General features: G+C 43.4%; 1 protein-coding gene across 1 annotated transcript in view; it reads left to right on the top strand.

Moving 5' to 3' along the window:
- Window positions 1–16,078, top strand: part of LOC122559921 (N-terminal EF-hand calcium-binding protein 1-like) — a 148,061-nt gene that overhangs the window by 112,643 nt on the left and 19,340 nt on the right. The window contains exons 8-10 of the mRNA XM_043710029.2: window positions 5,698–5,777; window positions 9,032–9,085; window positions 15,365–15,477. Coding sequence (XP_043565964.1) covers window positions 5,698–5,777; window positions 9,032–9,085; window positions 15,365–15,477 — 247 coding nt within the window. The remainder of the gene's footprint in view (window positions 1–5,697; window positions 5,778–9,031; window positions 9,086–15,364; window positions 15,478–16,078) is intronic.

Raw genomic sequence — 16,078 nt, 5'->3', positions numbered from 1 at the left:
ATAAGGAATGTGAAGTTATGAGTTATGACTGTGAGGAAACAATGAATGGGAAAACATTCCCACCAAGGGAGGTTGTAAGGCAGGTTGAAGAGAGGTTGTAAGGCAGAGGTAGTGAACTGGCTACTTAAGACGGCTTGTGTAAACAACTTGTGAGGCCTTGGGTGTTTTTTTTTAAAACAGCCTGAATGGATGTGTCTAGCTCTCACAGGTCCAGATTTCTGGGTTTTGGCTTTTTCACTAACATCAGAAGCTCTTGGAGTCTCAAAAGAGTTGGAAGTATCAGTGAATGTCTGTTGGCTGCTCCACTCTCTGAAGTTTTTTCCTCCTGGATGGGAGAACCACATGTGAGAATCTGTGTCTGAATTTGCCTTTTTGCCAAGAGATGTTACTAATTTGGAACAGTTCATTCAAACTGTATCTATTATTCGATTAAGTTTTCCAGTAGTTAAGTTATTTTAAATTTCTCATTCTTCTGTTGTGTTCTAACTATACTGCTTAAATAATTGTGTTTTTGCTTAATGTCAATTACTTTGACCAGTCACATTGCATCTGGAACACGGCACTTCACATTTGCCTTTAAAATAGGAAAATGTTAGGGTCTAGGCTACCTTCATAAAATATATTGAGGGGCTAGTCCATAAGAATTATGAACTGCTCTTTAGTAACTTCTGCACATTTATGCCCAGCTCTCTCTCTGCCCCTGAACACCTTTTAAAATGGTACCGTTCGTTTTATGCTGTATTTCCATTTCCTTTGGACCAAAATGTACTGCCTTACACTTCTCCTCTTTCAACTTCATTTGCCACCATTCCACCCACTCCGCCAACTGTGGAGTTCTACACTGCCTTCCTCACAGTTTTCAATGCTCCAAAGCTTTAAATCATCCACATGGTTGAAATTGTCCCCTGCACACCAAGATCCTGATCATTAATATATATCAGGAAAAGCAAAGGTCCCAATACTAACTGGGAAACTCCATCACAAACCTTCCTGCAACCCAAAAAAAACCTCCAAAAAATTGACTATTGCTCTGTTTCCTATTACTCTACCAATTTTGTATCCATGTTGCTACTGCCATTCGTTCCCTGGCACTATATCGATTATCTAAAGATTGATCAATTTACAACACATCAATAACATTCCCCACCTCTTTGAAAGACTTCAGCAGGATCATTAGAAATGATATTCACTTCACAATTTCAGGCCGGTTCTTTCTCATTAACATGTTATCATGTGATTGTTAATCTTATCCTGAATAATAGTTTCCTGGTGTTTTCCCATCACTCGAGTTAAACAGACAGGTCTGTAATTGCTGTGCCTATCTTTACAACCTTTTGTTTTTGAACAAGGCTGTAATGTTTGCAGTTCTCCAGTCCTCTGACACCATCCCTGAGTCAAGGGGAGATTGAATGATAATTGCCAGTACATGTGCAAATTCTACTCTCACTTCCTTCAATATGCTTGGTACATCTTCCTGGTGCCTTATCAGTGATAAGTTTCGACAGCTTATCCAATGCCACCTCCTTATCAATCTTAACCCCTTCTAGTTTCCTCCTCTGTCACCATGATCTGGGCAGCATCTATCTTGTAAGACAGATGTAAGTTATTCAATTTAACATCTTAGGTATACATTTTTTTAGTCCTTAATCAACTTTACTCCACCTTCTTTCCACACTGTAAGTAATCTAATCTAATCTATCACCCTTTTACTATTAGATTAGATGCCCTACAGTGTGGAAACGGGCTCTTCGGCCCAACAGGTCCACATCGACCCTCCGACTAATGCACCTAACACCTACGGACAATTTAACATGGACAATTCACCTAACCTGCACATCTTTGGACTGTGGGAGGAAACCGGAGTGCCCGGAGGAAACCCAAGCAGATACGGGGAGAATGTGCAAACTCCACACAGACAGTCTCCCAAGGCTGGAATCGAACCTGGGACCCTTGCGCTGTGAGGCAGCAGTGCTAACCACTGAGCCACCATGCCACCCTCAAATTGATGAGTCTTTAGAAGAATTTGGGACCTCCCTGTCAGTTGGCTGCCAGTCTTTCCTCACAATCCATATTTACTTCTTTTACTTATTTTTTCACTTTTCTCTGAGCTTTCTGTATTCCTCTTGGTTTTCAATTCTATTTTCTCACTGACACCTGTCATAAGCACATTTTGTCTTTTTTGACTTATTTTCCTTTGATATATCCAGAGAGCTCTGTATTTGTCTGCTCTACCTTGGCCTTAGATGGAAGTGTACCTTGATAATTCCCATTTCATCTCTTCTTTAACAGTAGCCCATTGCTCAGTTACTGTTTCTCTCGTCAACCTTCACTTCCAATCTATCTGGCCCAGCACTGCTGTTGACTCATTGATGTTAGCTCCCCACTAATTCACTGGATTGACTGATATCATTTTCCATGATCATCTTAAACCAATGATCACTGTGCGGTAAATGTTCCCCTCTGTCACTTGATCTACGTGGCCCACCTCATTCCCAAGAACTTGGTCTAGCAGCGCCTGCTTGCTCCTGAGGCTGGGCACCTCCAGCTCGAACAAACTCTCATGAATACAATCTAGGAACACTTGCCTCTTATTTCCCCTTACACCACCAGTCTATATTTGGGTCATTGAAATCCCCCATTCTAACTACACCATGATATTTACACATATTTGTAACTTCCTTAATTTTTTCTCTGTCGTTCCCATTAGTTGGTGATCTATAGATTACTGGAAAAGTGCAGCAGATCAGGCAGCATCCAGGGAACAGGAGAATCGACGTTTCGGGCATAAGCCCTTCTTCAGGAATGAGGAAAGTCTGTCCAGCAGGCTAAGATAAAAGGTAGGGAGGAGGGACTTGGCGGAGAGGCGTTGGAAATGCGATAGGTGGAAAGAGGTCAAGGTGAGGGTGATAGGTCAGACTGGGGTGGGGGCGGAGAGGTCAGGAAGAAGATTGCAGGTTAGGAAGGCGGTGCTGAGTTCGATGGATTTGACTGAAACAAGGTGAGGGGAGGGGAAATGAGGAAACTGGTAAAATCCAAGTTCATCCCTTGTGGTTGGAGGGTTCTTAGGCGGAAGATGAGGCGCCCTTCCTCCAACCGTCGTGTTGTTGTGGTCTGGCGATGGAGGAGTCCAAAGACCTGCATATCCTTGGTGGAGTGGGAGGGGGAGTTGAAGTGTTGAGCCACAGGGTGGTTGGGTTGGTTGGTCCGGGTGTCCCAGAGGTGTTCTCTGAAACGCTCCGCAAGTAGGCGGCCTGTCTCCCCAATATCGAGGAGGCCACATCGGGTGCAGAGGATGCAATAGATGATTTGTGTGGAGGTGCAGGTGAATCTGTGGCGAATATGGAAGTTTCCTTTGGGGTCTTGGAGGGAGGTGAGGGGGGAGGTGTGGGCGTAAGTCTTGCACCTCCTGCGGTTGCAGGGGAAGGTGCCAGGAGTGGAGGTTGGGTTGGTGGGGAGTGTGGATCATCTATTGCATCCTCTGCACCCGATGTGGCCTCCTCGATATTGGGGAGACAGGCCGCCTACTTGCGGAGCGTTTCAGAGAACACCTCTGGGACACCCGGACCAACCAACCCAACCACCCTGTGGCTCAACACTTCAACTCCCTCTTCCACTCCACCAAGGATATGCAGGTCTTTGGACTCCTCCATCGCCAGACCACAACAACATGACGGTTGGAGGAAGAGCGCCTCATCTTCCGCCTAGGAACCCTCCAACCACAAGGGATGAACTCGGATTTCACCAGTTTCCTCATTTCCCCTCCCCCCACCTTGTCTCAGTCAAATCCATCGAACTCAGCACCGCCTTCCTAACCTGCAATCTTCTTCCTGACCTCTCCGCCCCCACCCCAGTCTGACCTATCACCCTCACCTTGACCTCTTTCCACCTATCGCATTTCCGACGCCCCTCCCCCAAGTCCCTCCTCCCCACCTTTTATCTTAGTCTGCTGGACAAACTTTCCTCATTCCTGAAGAAGGGCTTATGCCCGAAACGTCGATTCTCCTGTTCCCTGGATGCTGCCTGACCTGCTGCGCTTTACCAGCAACACATTTTCAGCTCTGATCTCCAGTATCTGCATACCTCACTTTCTCCTCAAAGATCTATAGATTATACCAAACAATCTAATTGCACTTTTTAAAAAATTCCTTGGCTTAAACCAAATTGATTCTATCCTTAAATCCTCTGGGACGTCCTTTTTGTCTCTTGTTAACCAATACGCCACCCATACTTTCCTTTCCTATTTTATCTAAACAGCTCGTGACCAGAAATATCCAGCCTTTCCTTCAGCCAGGACAATGTTGTTGTCACAAGATCATATTTCTGTAGGGCTTAATTTTTGTCTCTCTCCAGTTGTGACCATTCATCTGTAACAGCGTCACCTCCTGTTCCTGCAACATTACCTCCAGAATTGTCCAAACACCGGGTTTCAGTCACTCCTTGTCTCTCATCTGCAATCAGCTTTCCAAACCCATGACCACTTCCATCCAGAAGGACAAGAGCAACACCACATCTTGCAAGATCCCCTCCAAGTCACTCACCATTCTCCCTTGGAGTCATCCAACTGTGCAGCACGGAAACAGAGCCTTCGACCATGCCGAGCAGATATCCTAAACTGAACTAGTCCCATTTACCAGCATTTGGCCCATATCCCTCTAAACTGTTCCTATTCATATACTCATCCAGGTGTCTTTTAAATATTGTAATTGGACCAGCCTCCACCACTTTCTTTGGCAGCTCATTCCAAACACTCACCATCCTCTGCATGAAAAAGTTGCCCCTTTTAAGTCTTTCCCCTCTCATCTTAACCTATGCCCTCTAGCTTTAGACTTCCCTACTCTGGGGAAAAGACCTTGTCTACCCATGTCCCTCATGATTTTATAAACCTTTGTAAGGTCACCCCTCAGCCTCTGATGTTCCAGTCTGTTCAGCCTCTCCCTCCAACCCTGGCAACATCCTTGTAAATCTTCTCTGAACCCTTTCAAGTTTCACAACATACTTCCTCCAACGGGGAGACCAGAATTGCACACAGTATTCCAAAAGTGACCTGGCCAGTGTCCTGTAGAACTGCAATGTAACCTCCCAGCAAATATATTCAATGCACTGACCAATAAAGGCAAACACCTTCTTCACAACCCTTGGAAATATATCGTCATTCCTTCACCATCGCTGGGGCAAAATCCTAGAATTCCCTCCCAAATGGCATTGTGGGCCAACCCACAGTGTATGGACTGTAGTGGTTCAAGAAGGAAGCTCACCACCACCTTCTCAAGGGCAGCTAGGAACAGATGAGAAATGTTGGCTTAACCACCAATGCCCACTACTACAAGTAAATAAAAACTAATTTTAAAAAGCTCCTGGACGGCATCATGCGACAGCATATTGAGTTCCAGCTGCACGCTGGTGGTGGCCAACTCTACTTCACTTCCACTATCACTGATGTAAAAAATATGACAGAATTATGTGAACTGAATTCAAAATAAAATTACATAAACACTTAGAAAATGGAACAGGGGTTCAATTCGATTCAGTCTTTGTGGGATTTAGAGGGAGATAAATTGATGGTTCAGTGGGCAGTTTTGAGAGGAATACAGCATTGAGATTTTACAACTGTGGACTTTACTCATGGCCAAACAAAGCGTTTATGAAAAGACTGTAACCAGAATGACCTTCTGAATGATTCTTTCTTCCTTGTTCTAGGTGTCTGTGTGGAACCAGAGAGTCAGTGGGTGACTCAGGTTAACAGATTGCAGCAGCTGATTGACAGGTTGGAGTGCAAGGTACAAAGCTGTCATTCATAGAATCAGGCCATTTGGCCCTTCAAGTCCATACCAACTCTCTGAAGAACATCCTACCCACACCCACCCATCTACCCTGTCCCTGTGACCCTGCATTTCCCATGACTTATCCACCTAACCTGAATGTCCCTGATGCATTCAATGCTTCTTCAAAAGGGAAGACAATCCAATTGTTTTCTTTCTTCTTATTTGTGGTTTCCAGTCAATGTGGTACTTTTTGAAAGGCTGCAATTTGGAACCGCAATAGCCACAGGCACACAGCGGGCTCCAAAAGACAGCAGTAGGATATTGATAAAATTCCTATAGTGCAGATAGAGGCTATTCAGCACATCAAGTACCCACTGACCCTCCAAAGAGAAGCATCATCCCAGCATTCCCCATGGTTAATCCACCTAACCTGTCAGAACTGACAGCCAGACTACTGCGACCCCTAGGACTCATAACGGCACACAAACCAACAGCCACGCTCAGACAACAACTCACCAGAACGAAGGACCCGATACCCAACATGAGCAAAACTAATGTAGTGTACAAAATACCATGCAAGGACTGCACAAAACACTATATAGGACAAACAGGAAGACAGCTAACAATCCGCATACATGAACATCAACTAGCCACGAAACAACACGACCAGCTATCCACACACGCAGACGACAAGCAACATGAATTCGACTGGGACAACACTACTATCATAGGGCAAGCCAGACACAAAGAACAGCCAGGGAATTCCTAGAGGCATGGCATTCATCCACAAACTCCATCAACAAACACATCGACCTGGACCCAATATACCAACCACTACAGCGGACAGCTGAAACTGACAACCGGAAGCGGCAGGGACAGACCACTATAAACAACGGAGGAAACATCAAAGAAGCGCTTCGCAGGAGGCTCCCAAGCACTGATGATGTCGCCTAGCCAGGGGATGAAATGTTTGCAACAAAAACTTCCAGCTCGGCGAACAGAACCACAACAACGAGCACCCGAGCTACAAATCTTCGCACAAACTTTGAACATCCCTGAACACTAAGGCCAATGTAGCATGGCCAATCCACCCGAACCTGCATATCTTTGGATTGTGGGAGGAAACCAGAGCACCTGGAGGGAACCCGCATAGACATGGGGAGAATGTAAAAACTTCACGCAGACAGTCGTCCGAGGGTGGAATCAAACCCGGGTCCCTGGTGCTGTGAGGCAGCAGTGCTAACCACTGAGCCACCGTGCCAAACTCCTTGCCACTGGGGATTCTAACGATTTTTTTATTCTAAGAGTCAGAGGATGGAGGATAAATATAGTTACTCAAGGAAAGCACCATGTTAGGAAAGAGTAGTTTGGCCAGAGACCACTTTTCAGAGCTTTGTATGAAAGGACAATGTGCACTTATTTTGTGTTCCATTGTTTTGATTATAGTGTTACAGACACCAATGTACTTAAACTGACTCATCAGTCAAATGACTTGCTATGTCTGGGAAGTTATGACTCTATATCTAAGGGGCAACTGAGGGGGTAACCAATGAGATGGTTACCGTGATATAAGGTAGGGTGGACAAAGAGAATTTATATCCTTTTGTGTGGGTGGAAGAGGGGCATTCCCCAGCACAAGAAGTCATCATTTTAGGATGAGGTTGTTTAGCAATAAAATCGGGGTGCCGAGTAGGAATCTGGAATTTGCTCCACCAAAAGGAAGTGGCTGCTGAATCAATGGAACCTTTTAAGTTTCAGATAGAAATTGCTTTGTTTGGTAAGGGTATTAACAGATAAGGAACTCAGACAAGCCAGTAGGATTGAATTACAGAGAAACTGTGATCTAATGACATGTAGCTGAAACAGGTTTGAGATAGGGCTGGGTCTGAGTAGATGATACCTGATCACTGCAGGAGGTTGAGGGGTGACTTTATGGAGGTTTATAAGATAATGAAGGGTATAGGTAAGGTGAATAGCAAAGGTCCTTTCCCTAAGGAAGGGGGTTTCAAGACTGGGGGGGGGCATATTTTTAAGGCGAGACGAGAAAGATTTAAAATGGACATGAAGAGCAGCTTTTTTACACCGAGAATGATTTGCCTGTGGAATGAACTGCCAGAGGAAGTGGTGGATGCAGGTCCAGTTACAACATTTAAAAGACATTTGGATAAGCACATGAATAGGAAAGGTTTGGAGGCGCAAGCAGTTTAGTTTAGTTTGGGAACATGGCGTTGACTGGTTGAACCAAAGGGTCTGATTCTGTACTGTATGACTCTATATCTCAGGCTATGCTCCAAATAAACCTTTCAAAGATGTTATTACACACCTGTGGAACAGGAGGGATTAAATTAGATTACATTACAGTGTGGAAACAGGCCCTTCGGCCCAACAAGTCCACACTGACCCGCCGAAGCGCAAGCCACCCACACCCCTACATTTACCCCTTACCTAACACTACGGACAATTTAGCATGGCCAATTCACCTGACCTGCACATCTTTGGACTGTGGGAGGAAACCGGAGCACCCAGAGGAAACCCACGCAGACACGGGGAGAACGTGCAAACTCCACACAGTCAGTCACCTGAGGCAGGAATTGAACCTGGGTCTCTGGCGCTGTGAGGCAGCAATGCTAACCACTGTGCCACCGTGCCGCCCACGGGCCTCCTGGCTCAGAGATAGGGACATCCCACTGTATCACATGAGCTCTTGATCCAAACTGTAGGCTTGGGATTGACCTGATTTCTCATCAAGAGGGGAGGTGATGACCTTGTGATATTATCAATTCAGCGACCCAGGTTCACATCCCACCGAACTATTGGTGGAATTTCATTTCAATCAAAATATCTTTTAAGAATCATTATTGGACAACCCCAGTTGGTTCACCGATGCCCTTTGGGAAAGGAAACTGCTTTCCTCATTAAGCCTACATGTGACTCCAGACTCACAGCAATTTGGTTGACTCTCAACTCCCCTCTGGGTTGTACATAAACGCTGGCCTAACCAGCAACACCCTCACCCCATAATTATGTTCGAAAAATTAGCTGATTAATTGAAGGTGGGAAGAAGGAGTGTTAACAAAGATTTAGCTTGTTAAACAAATGTGGTGAATCCTGTGACTGAGTGCTGAAGTTCATTTGGCAGCTGTTATGAGATGTTTGATGCGTTCAAAGTAGATAACACTGCATTCTCTCAGCAGGTTATGTACGAAGTTTCACTGAGCCTTATGTTTAACTGATTAATAAGCGAAACCTTTTTATTATGTTTACTGTAGACTCCGAGACTGGAGCCCTTAAAGGAAGAAGTCATTGAGGAAACCACTAATTCTGTAAGTCTACAGCGAAAGCGGCTGACTTCAAGAAGCTCGTTTTATAGATTCGCTGATGTTGTCTGACGGAAAGTTCTAGAAATATGTCAACATGTAAAGGCAGGACCAATCTGCCCCTGAACTGAACCAAATGTATGGAATTCACAAGAGAGGCAAAGATTTGTGGAGTTACAGGAAGGCACTAAATTTAGTCACGTTAAAATGCAGCATGTGAAACATGAATGTGATAGTTATGGAGATAAATCCTAAACTATCACCAGCAGGTACCCACACAAACCTCAGACCTGACAGACTCAGTTGGCATAACGTGATCTTTGATTTGTTTTGATTTATTGTCTTGTGTGTTTATTACAAATACAGTGAAAAGTGTTTGTTTAATGACGCCAGTCTCCAGCGCCATCTTAAAATGCAGAAACTAAACCAAAACACAGAATATAAAGCTAGAAAAAAAAACAATAAAGTTCAGCTTATAGTCTTAGCTCAATAAAGTTAGGTGGTTACTCATTAAAAGCTGGTCAAGTTGGTGTTCAGGAATGAGTGAACAAGACTTTTCTTTGATCGTTCATGGGATATGGACTTTGCTGGCTGGACCAGCGTTTATTGCCCATCCCTAGTTAACCCTTCAAGCAGTGGTGAGCTGTCCTCTTGAACCGTTGCTGTCCATTGGTATAGGGAGACTCGCAATATTGTTAGGGAGGGAGTTCAAAGATTTTGACCAAGTGACAGTGAAGGAACAGCGAAATATTTTCAAGAGGGTTGTAAAAGCTGGGGCTTTTCCTTGGAGGAGATGAAATTTATTCAAGGTGAACAAGATTATGACAAATTTGGATAAAGCAGACAAGAAATAACTGTTTCCATTGGCTGGTGTGGAAGCAGGCCATTCAGCCCATCAAGTCCACACTGACCCTCTGAAGAACACCCCACTCAGACCCACCCCCTACCATATCCCAGTGACCCCACAATTACCATGGATAACCCACCTCACCTACACATCCCTGAACACTCTATGGGTAATTTACCATGGCTAACTCACCTAACCTGCACATCTTTGGATTGTGAGAGGAAACTGGAGCACCCAGAGGAATTCCACACAGACACAAGGAGAATGTGCAAACTCCATGCAGTCAGTCACCCGAGGTTGGAATCAAACCCAGGTCCCTGGCAAGAAGGTAAGAGAACCCAACTAGCAGGCTAGATTGAAGAGGCTGGAGTTCTTTAGAGAACAGAAGGTTCAGAGGAGATTTGATTGAGGTTTTCAAAACAATAAGGGGTCTGGACAGTGGGGATAGTAAGAAACTGTTCCCATTGGCAGATTGTTCCAGAACCAGAAGACACCGATGTGAGATGAATGACTGAAGATCCATAGATGACGTGAGGAAAATCTTTGTCATACAGCGAGTATTTAGGACACGGATTGCACTGTCTGAGAGTGCGGTGGAGGCAGGTTTAACCAGGACTTTTAAAGGGGAATTGGATCATTATCTGAAGAGAAGATAGTAGCAGGATTATGGAGAAAGAGCAGGGAGTAGAACAAACTGAATTGCTGTCGGAGAGGGCCAACACAGACATCATGGAGTGAGTGGCCTCCTTCTGTACTGTAACTATCCTCTGATTTCACAAATGCAAATTTGAGCTGTTCAAAAAAGCAGATATGAATTTTGTTAGACTGCAGGATGGAATTATAGCATAGCAACTATATTCACAGCAGGTGTTAGTGAGGATGTTGTACTGCAGGACTCTGATTAAAAGCCTGGTGAGCATGAAATGATTATCAGCTCCTATGGTATTTTATTCACAACATTGCTGACAATTGTAAAACATGAGTTGAAGCCTCAGTGCAGTCGCAGGTGGGAAATCTTTTAAGTGAGATGGAATTGTAGGGTACAGATAATTGGATCTGCTCACCAAAGTCTTCAGCCACCAGTTTAAGGTCATTCATTCTGAGTTAAAGTCTTTGCTTTAGGTAAAAATCAGGAAATTGAGCTGAAAATGCACAGATTAAGTTACAGTTCAGGTTTCTGAAAACATTTATTTGCATAATCACAAAATCTTCGTGATTCAGTGTGATGGAGCGATGTAATAGAATGCAATTTTATAATTTTTCCATTTTAAAAAAATTTCTCATAAAGTAAAAGGAAAATATTGCAGATGATGGAATTCTGAAACAAACACAGAGAAACCTGGAGAAACTCCACAAGCTTGGTAATGTCTGTTAATAGAGTTAATGTTTTGAGTCCAGTGTGACTTCTTCAGAAATGTTAGCAGAAGAGCAGGGTGGTTTATTGAAACTAAAGGGTATTTCTTGATGTATTGAAGATTGGTGCTCTTTTATTAATAAGGCTGAATATGGGTTTGATATCTAAATCAAACATTTACAATTGTGGTGTCCAGGATTAAAGGGAGTTATTGACAAAGTGGAAGTGTCACTGGATTAGTAATCCAAAGGCTGAGGTGAATGCTTCATGGATATCGGTGCTTTGCTTAGCAGTAGATAGAGTCATAGAGTCATAGAGATGTACAGCATGGAAACAGACCCTTCGGTCCAACCTGTCCATGCCGACCAGATATCCCAACCCAATCTAATCCCACCTGCCAGCACCCGCCTCATATCCCTCCAAACCCTTCCTATTCGTATACCCATCCAAATGCCTCTTAAATGTTGCAATTGTACCAGCCTCCACCACATCCTCTGGCAGCTCATTCCATACATGTACTACCATCTGCGTGAAAAAGTTGCCCCTTAGGTCTCTTATATATCTTTCCCCTCTCACCCTAAACCTATGCCCTCTAGTTCTGGACTCCCTGATCCCAGGGAAAAGACCTTGCCTATTTATCCTATCCATGGCCCTCATAATTTTGTAAACCTCTATAAGGTCACCCCTCAGCCTCTGACGCTCCAGGGAAAACAGCCCCAGCCTATTCAACCTATCCCTACAGCTCAAATCCTCCAACCCTGGCAACATCCTTGTAAATCTTTTCTGAACCGATTGATGCAATTTATATTGATTTCAGCAATGCCTTTAGCAAGGTCCCACAAGAGAAACTGATAAAGTTGCTCATGGCAATTGGGTGCAAAATTGGTTTTGGAGACATCATGTCGTACCACAAGGCTGTTTCGCATGACCATTGCCAGATGTGCAGTGGTGTACTATAGGGATCGTGCTTGTACCTTATTGTTTGCAATATTCAGCATTTTTGGCTGGGCTTGGAGAGGATAAGAATCACAGAATTCCTGGAGTGTGGAGGCCATTTAGCCCGTCAAGTCCACGCCAACCTTCTGAACAGCAGAACAGCTTCTGACCCCCCTTTTGAGCACCTTAGCTCCTCATACCATTAAGGTAAACAGTGTTGCTTCCATTGATTTCAAACCTGTAAAGTCTAACAAAATGCTCATCTCCTTGACGCAACCCAGCTGCTCCAACCTAGCTTTGAAGCTAAAACTCCCTCATCCTTGGAACCATTCTGGTAAATCATTTTTGGCCTCTCAAGGACTTTTTTTAAAAAAGTCAATATGACCAGATTAGGATGCAATACTCTAGTTACAGGCTAAGCAGGGCTACAACACACCATATTTGCTTTAGTACTTAATTTTGGGGCTCTTATTTGAAGCACAAGATCCCACATGCATTTTTCAAAACAGTCTCAGAATGTCCTGCATCCTCCTAAGGCCAATGCATTGGAATCCCCAGGGATGAGAATTTCGCTCAAAACAGTCAAAATATTGATGAACAAATGATTTTCAAAAGGAAATTGAACAAGTAACTGAGTGAAATGTGTAGGGTTACAGCCTGGGAAGATCCCTCACCCTTGTTAGTCTGATTCGTCTTTAATGGGTTTTGCATGTATATTACTCAATTTAAATCAGTGATTTTCGGATACTGGTTAATAGATGGAATAAAAAACCATAGGTGATTTGACAGAGCAACAAGTTTAGTTGTGTGCACGAGCACTTGATAGGAGAAAAAAAATGGCCTGAGAAGGGAAATAGGACTGACGTGTTATACAGAAAGCCAACAAGGGTTCAATGGGCAGAATGGCGTAAATAATACTATGACATAAATTATTTATGATTTCATTTCAGTTAATGTCACTGCACTCAACCTTCCACAACCAATACCTTATAGTTGCTGTAAAATGTCAACACCTTGACTCTAATAGCTGTATTTGAATATGCAGGAGCAGGTTTGCACAATGTTCAGTACAAGTTAGGTAATGATGCCATAAAAGAATCAAGCTATGGGAAAGACACTCCCAGGATATGGGCATTGCTGGCTCAAACAGCATTTCTTGCTCATCCCAACTGCCCTCAAGTTGGTTGGGGTGAGCTTCCTTCTTGAAGAATTGTATAGCACATGGTGTAGATGCAGCAATATGAAAATGAGCCCAAGGATTGTGATTCAGAAACAATGAGGCGGTGATATGGCTCTTAATTCAGGATGGGCTTGGAAGATAACATAGTTGGTGACGTTCCCATGTGTTTGCTGCCCTTATCCTTCCAGATGGATAAATATCAAATGGATATGGGTGATTTCATTCTGATATTCTGGAAAGACTACAAAGTGCTAAATTCAGTAGTTAACTCATCAGTAAATTAATGAGACACAAGTTACCTCTGCATTCTCTCATTAAACCTTAATAGATATCAGACAAGAGGTAAAGCAAGCTTTCCAGTAATGTTTCCATTCTTATCTGTTGAAATATGACAGCTCAGGATAATCTCACATCCAGAAACATGTCAGGACATCAGTTACACTGAACAATACTAGGAACTAAATCCAATGTTGGTGTTTAAAATTGAACTAATTAATAAATGAAATTAATTAATCAAACAACGCTGGGAAATCACGAAAGATTTTCAAAGTAAATATCTACATCGAAAGCTAAATGTGAAGACACATTTTCATTTAGAATGGAGTCTACCTATGTAAATATGTCATGCTGCAATTACACTCCTCCTGCCAGTAGTAGTGCTATAGTGCCCCAGTTTTGCAACTTCCCATGCATCACTCTGTACTATCCCAAAGATCTCAGCTTCTTCAACAAATTCTGCTTCCTAAAGTGCTAAAGTTTCCTTAAGATACAAACAAAATAAAAGAATACAGGAAGTCAAGTTAAGAAGCTTTAATGCCATTAATATTGACACATTCTGGGCAGATTATAGCTCCTAAAATTTGAAACATAAATGGACTATGTCCCAGTCTTTTACCTGGTTTATGATTCACCACGATCAGTTTAAGATTTACGCACAAACCCAGTCACACTTTGGGTTTTATTTTCCACATCCATTCCTACATGAACCATTAAAATGGAACTGTTGGTGGGACCACAGATCACAGAGGAAACCTCAGACACAGAGAAATGCAAACCTGCCACAAAGCCAGTCTGATCTGTTCAATTGAAACAATGAAACATGAGCAACCCCTTATCATTACAGGAAAGACAAATTCCACTCCTGCCATTCCCTCTGTTCACTGTGCCTGAACAACCTGACAGCCAGGGGACTAGTCCCCTGAAGTTGGCACTTCAACTCATGACCCCCATTCCACAAACACTCCAATCAGGCTTATAAGAACTAGGAGCAGGAGTAGACAATTGAGCCCCATGAGCCTGCGGTGCCATTTAACACTATCATGATTGATCTCATTTCGCCCACAAGTCCATTGTCCTGACTACTCCCCATAACTCTTTAAGCCATTACTACATAAATATCTGTCTTCTCCTTCAAATTATTCAGTGATCTTCTACAGATCTGTCTACACTATAGCTTTAAAATCACCGTAACTTTATCTGTGGTCCTCAAATATTCCCTGTTTGATTAAATGAGTCTGAACTATGCTCACTGTGCTTGATTGGTTATGCCTGAGTGTGGATTCAGAGCAAAGCCACAGAGACAACCAGAAGTGAGAGTTGGGTAAGGATGGTGCAGTGGACTTTAATGGATTTTAATTCATTGCCACAGAAGGCTGCAGAGGCCATGTCATTGAGTATATTTAAGACAGAGATAGATAGGTTCTTAAGTATCAAGGAGATCAAGGGGGAGAAAGCAGGAGAAAGAGGTTGAGAAACTTATCAGCCATGATTGAATGGTGGAGCAGACTTGATGGGCTGAATGGCCTAATTTCTACTTCTATGTCTATTGGTCTGATGGACTCTTGGTGGCAGAGATATTTTAAAGCGTTTGTGAATAAACTTGCCATGCACTTGGGAACCAGTGTCACCTCTGCCTTGCTCAGAGATGTACAAAATATATAACTCTTGCCTTTCCTGTCTCTCATGCAGCACATCTTGGTAGTGCAGCGGCAGATGTCAGTGCTGGAGGAGGAAGTGGAGGAGTTCCGTCTTGCTCTGAAACAATATGTGGAGTTGGCCTCCAGTCAGAGTGGCAGCTTGCAGTAAGTCAGATACTCTGTTTGTGCTAAATGTTCACCCGTCACCTAGCAACAGTGTTTAAACAGTGCAGGATCTCACTATTATACACAAAAAGATAAGAACCTCAAGATTTGATGTTCTGGACGAATGTCATCCATTTACGATGTCACTGCCGTGCATCAATCCTTGTGTGCTTCTTTTTATTTTTCTGGCTGTTTTTCTTCAGTTACTAGGAAGCTACTCCCAAGAAGCTAGTTCTCCATTGATGGTCTCCCTCAGGTAGTGAGGCTAAGCCTGGACACTAATGTCAGCTGTGGCGCCATACAATCCCATACCTTACCCAATGTCTCTGCCAGCATAGGTAACTGGACAGACTCTAGGGGAAGGAACCTTGTATTCTATTCCATAAAACCCAACAGTGGAAGATCGAACTGGAGCCAAGCTATACAGACGTCTAATTACAGAGATGCACATTACAAGCATGCACTTCCTAATCCAATAACCTCTGTTTTCATCTGCTCCAATCTATTGGAAGAATTTTATTGTATGTAGACATTTTCAGAATCATTCTGGTCAGAGACTTGAACCCAGGCTCCTGGCTTAGAAATAGGAATACTACCACTG

Source organism: Chiloscyllium plagiosum, unplaced genomic scaffold (assembly GCF_037043375.1).
Source record: "Chiloscyllium plagiosum isolate Xiang-an unplaced genomic scaffold, Cpla_swu_hap1 HiC_scaffold_15, whole genome shotgun sequence".
Classification (NCBI taxonomy): Eukaryota; Metazoa; Chordata; class Chondrichthyes; order Orectolobiformes; family Hemiscylliidae; genus Chiloscyllium; species Chiloscyllium plagiosum.
Note: the sequence above shows the minus strand (reverse complement) of the source record. Positions and strands in the feature narration are given on the sequence as shown.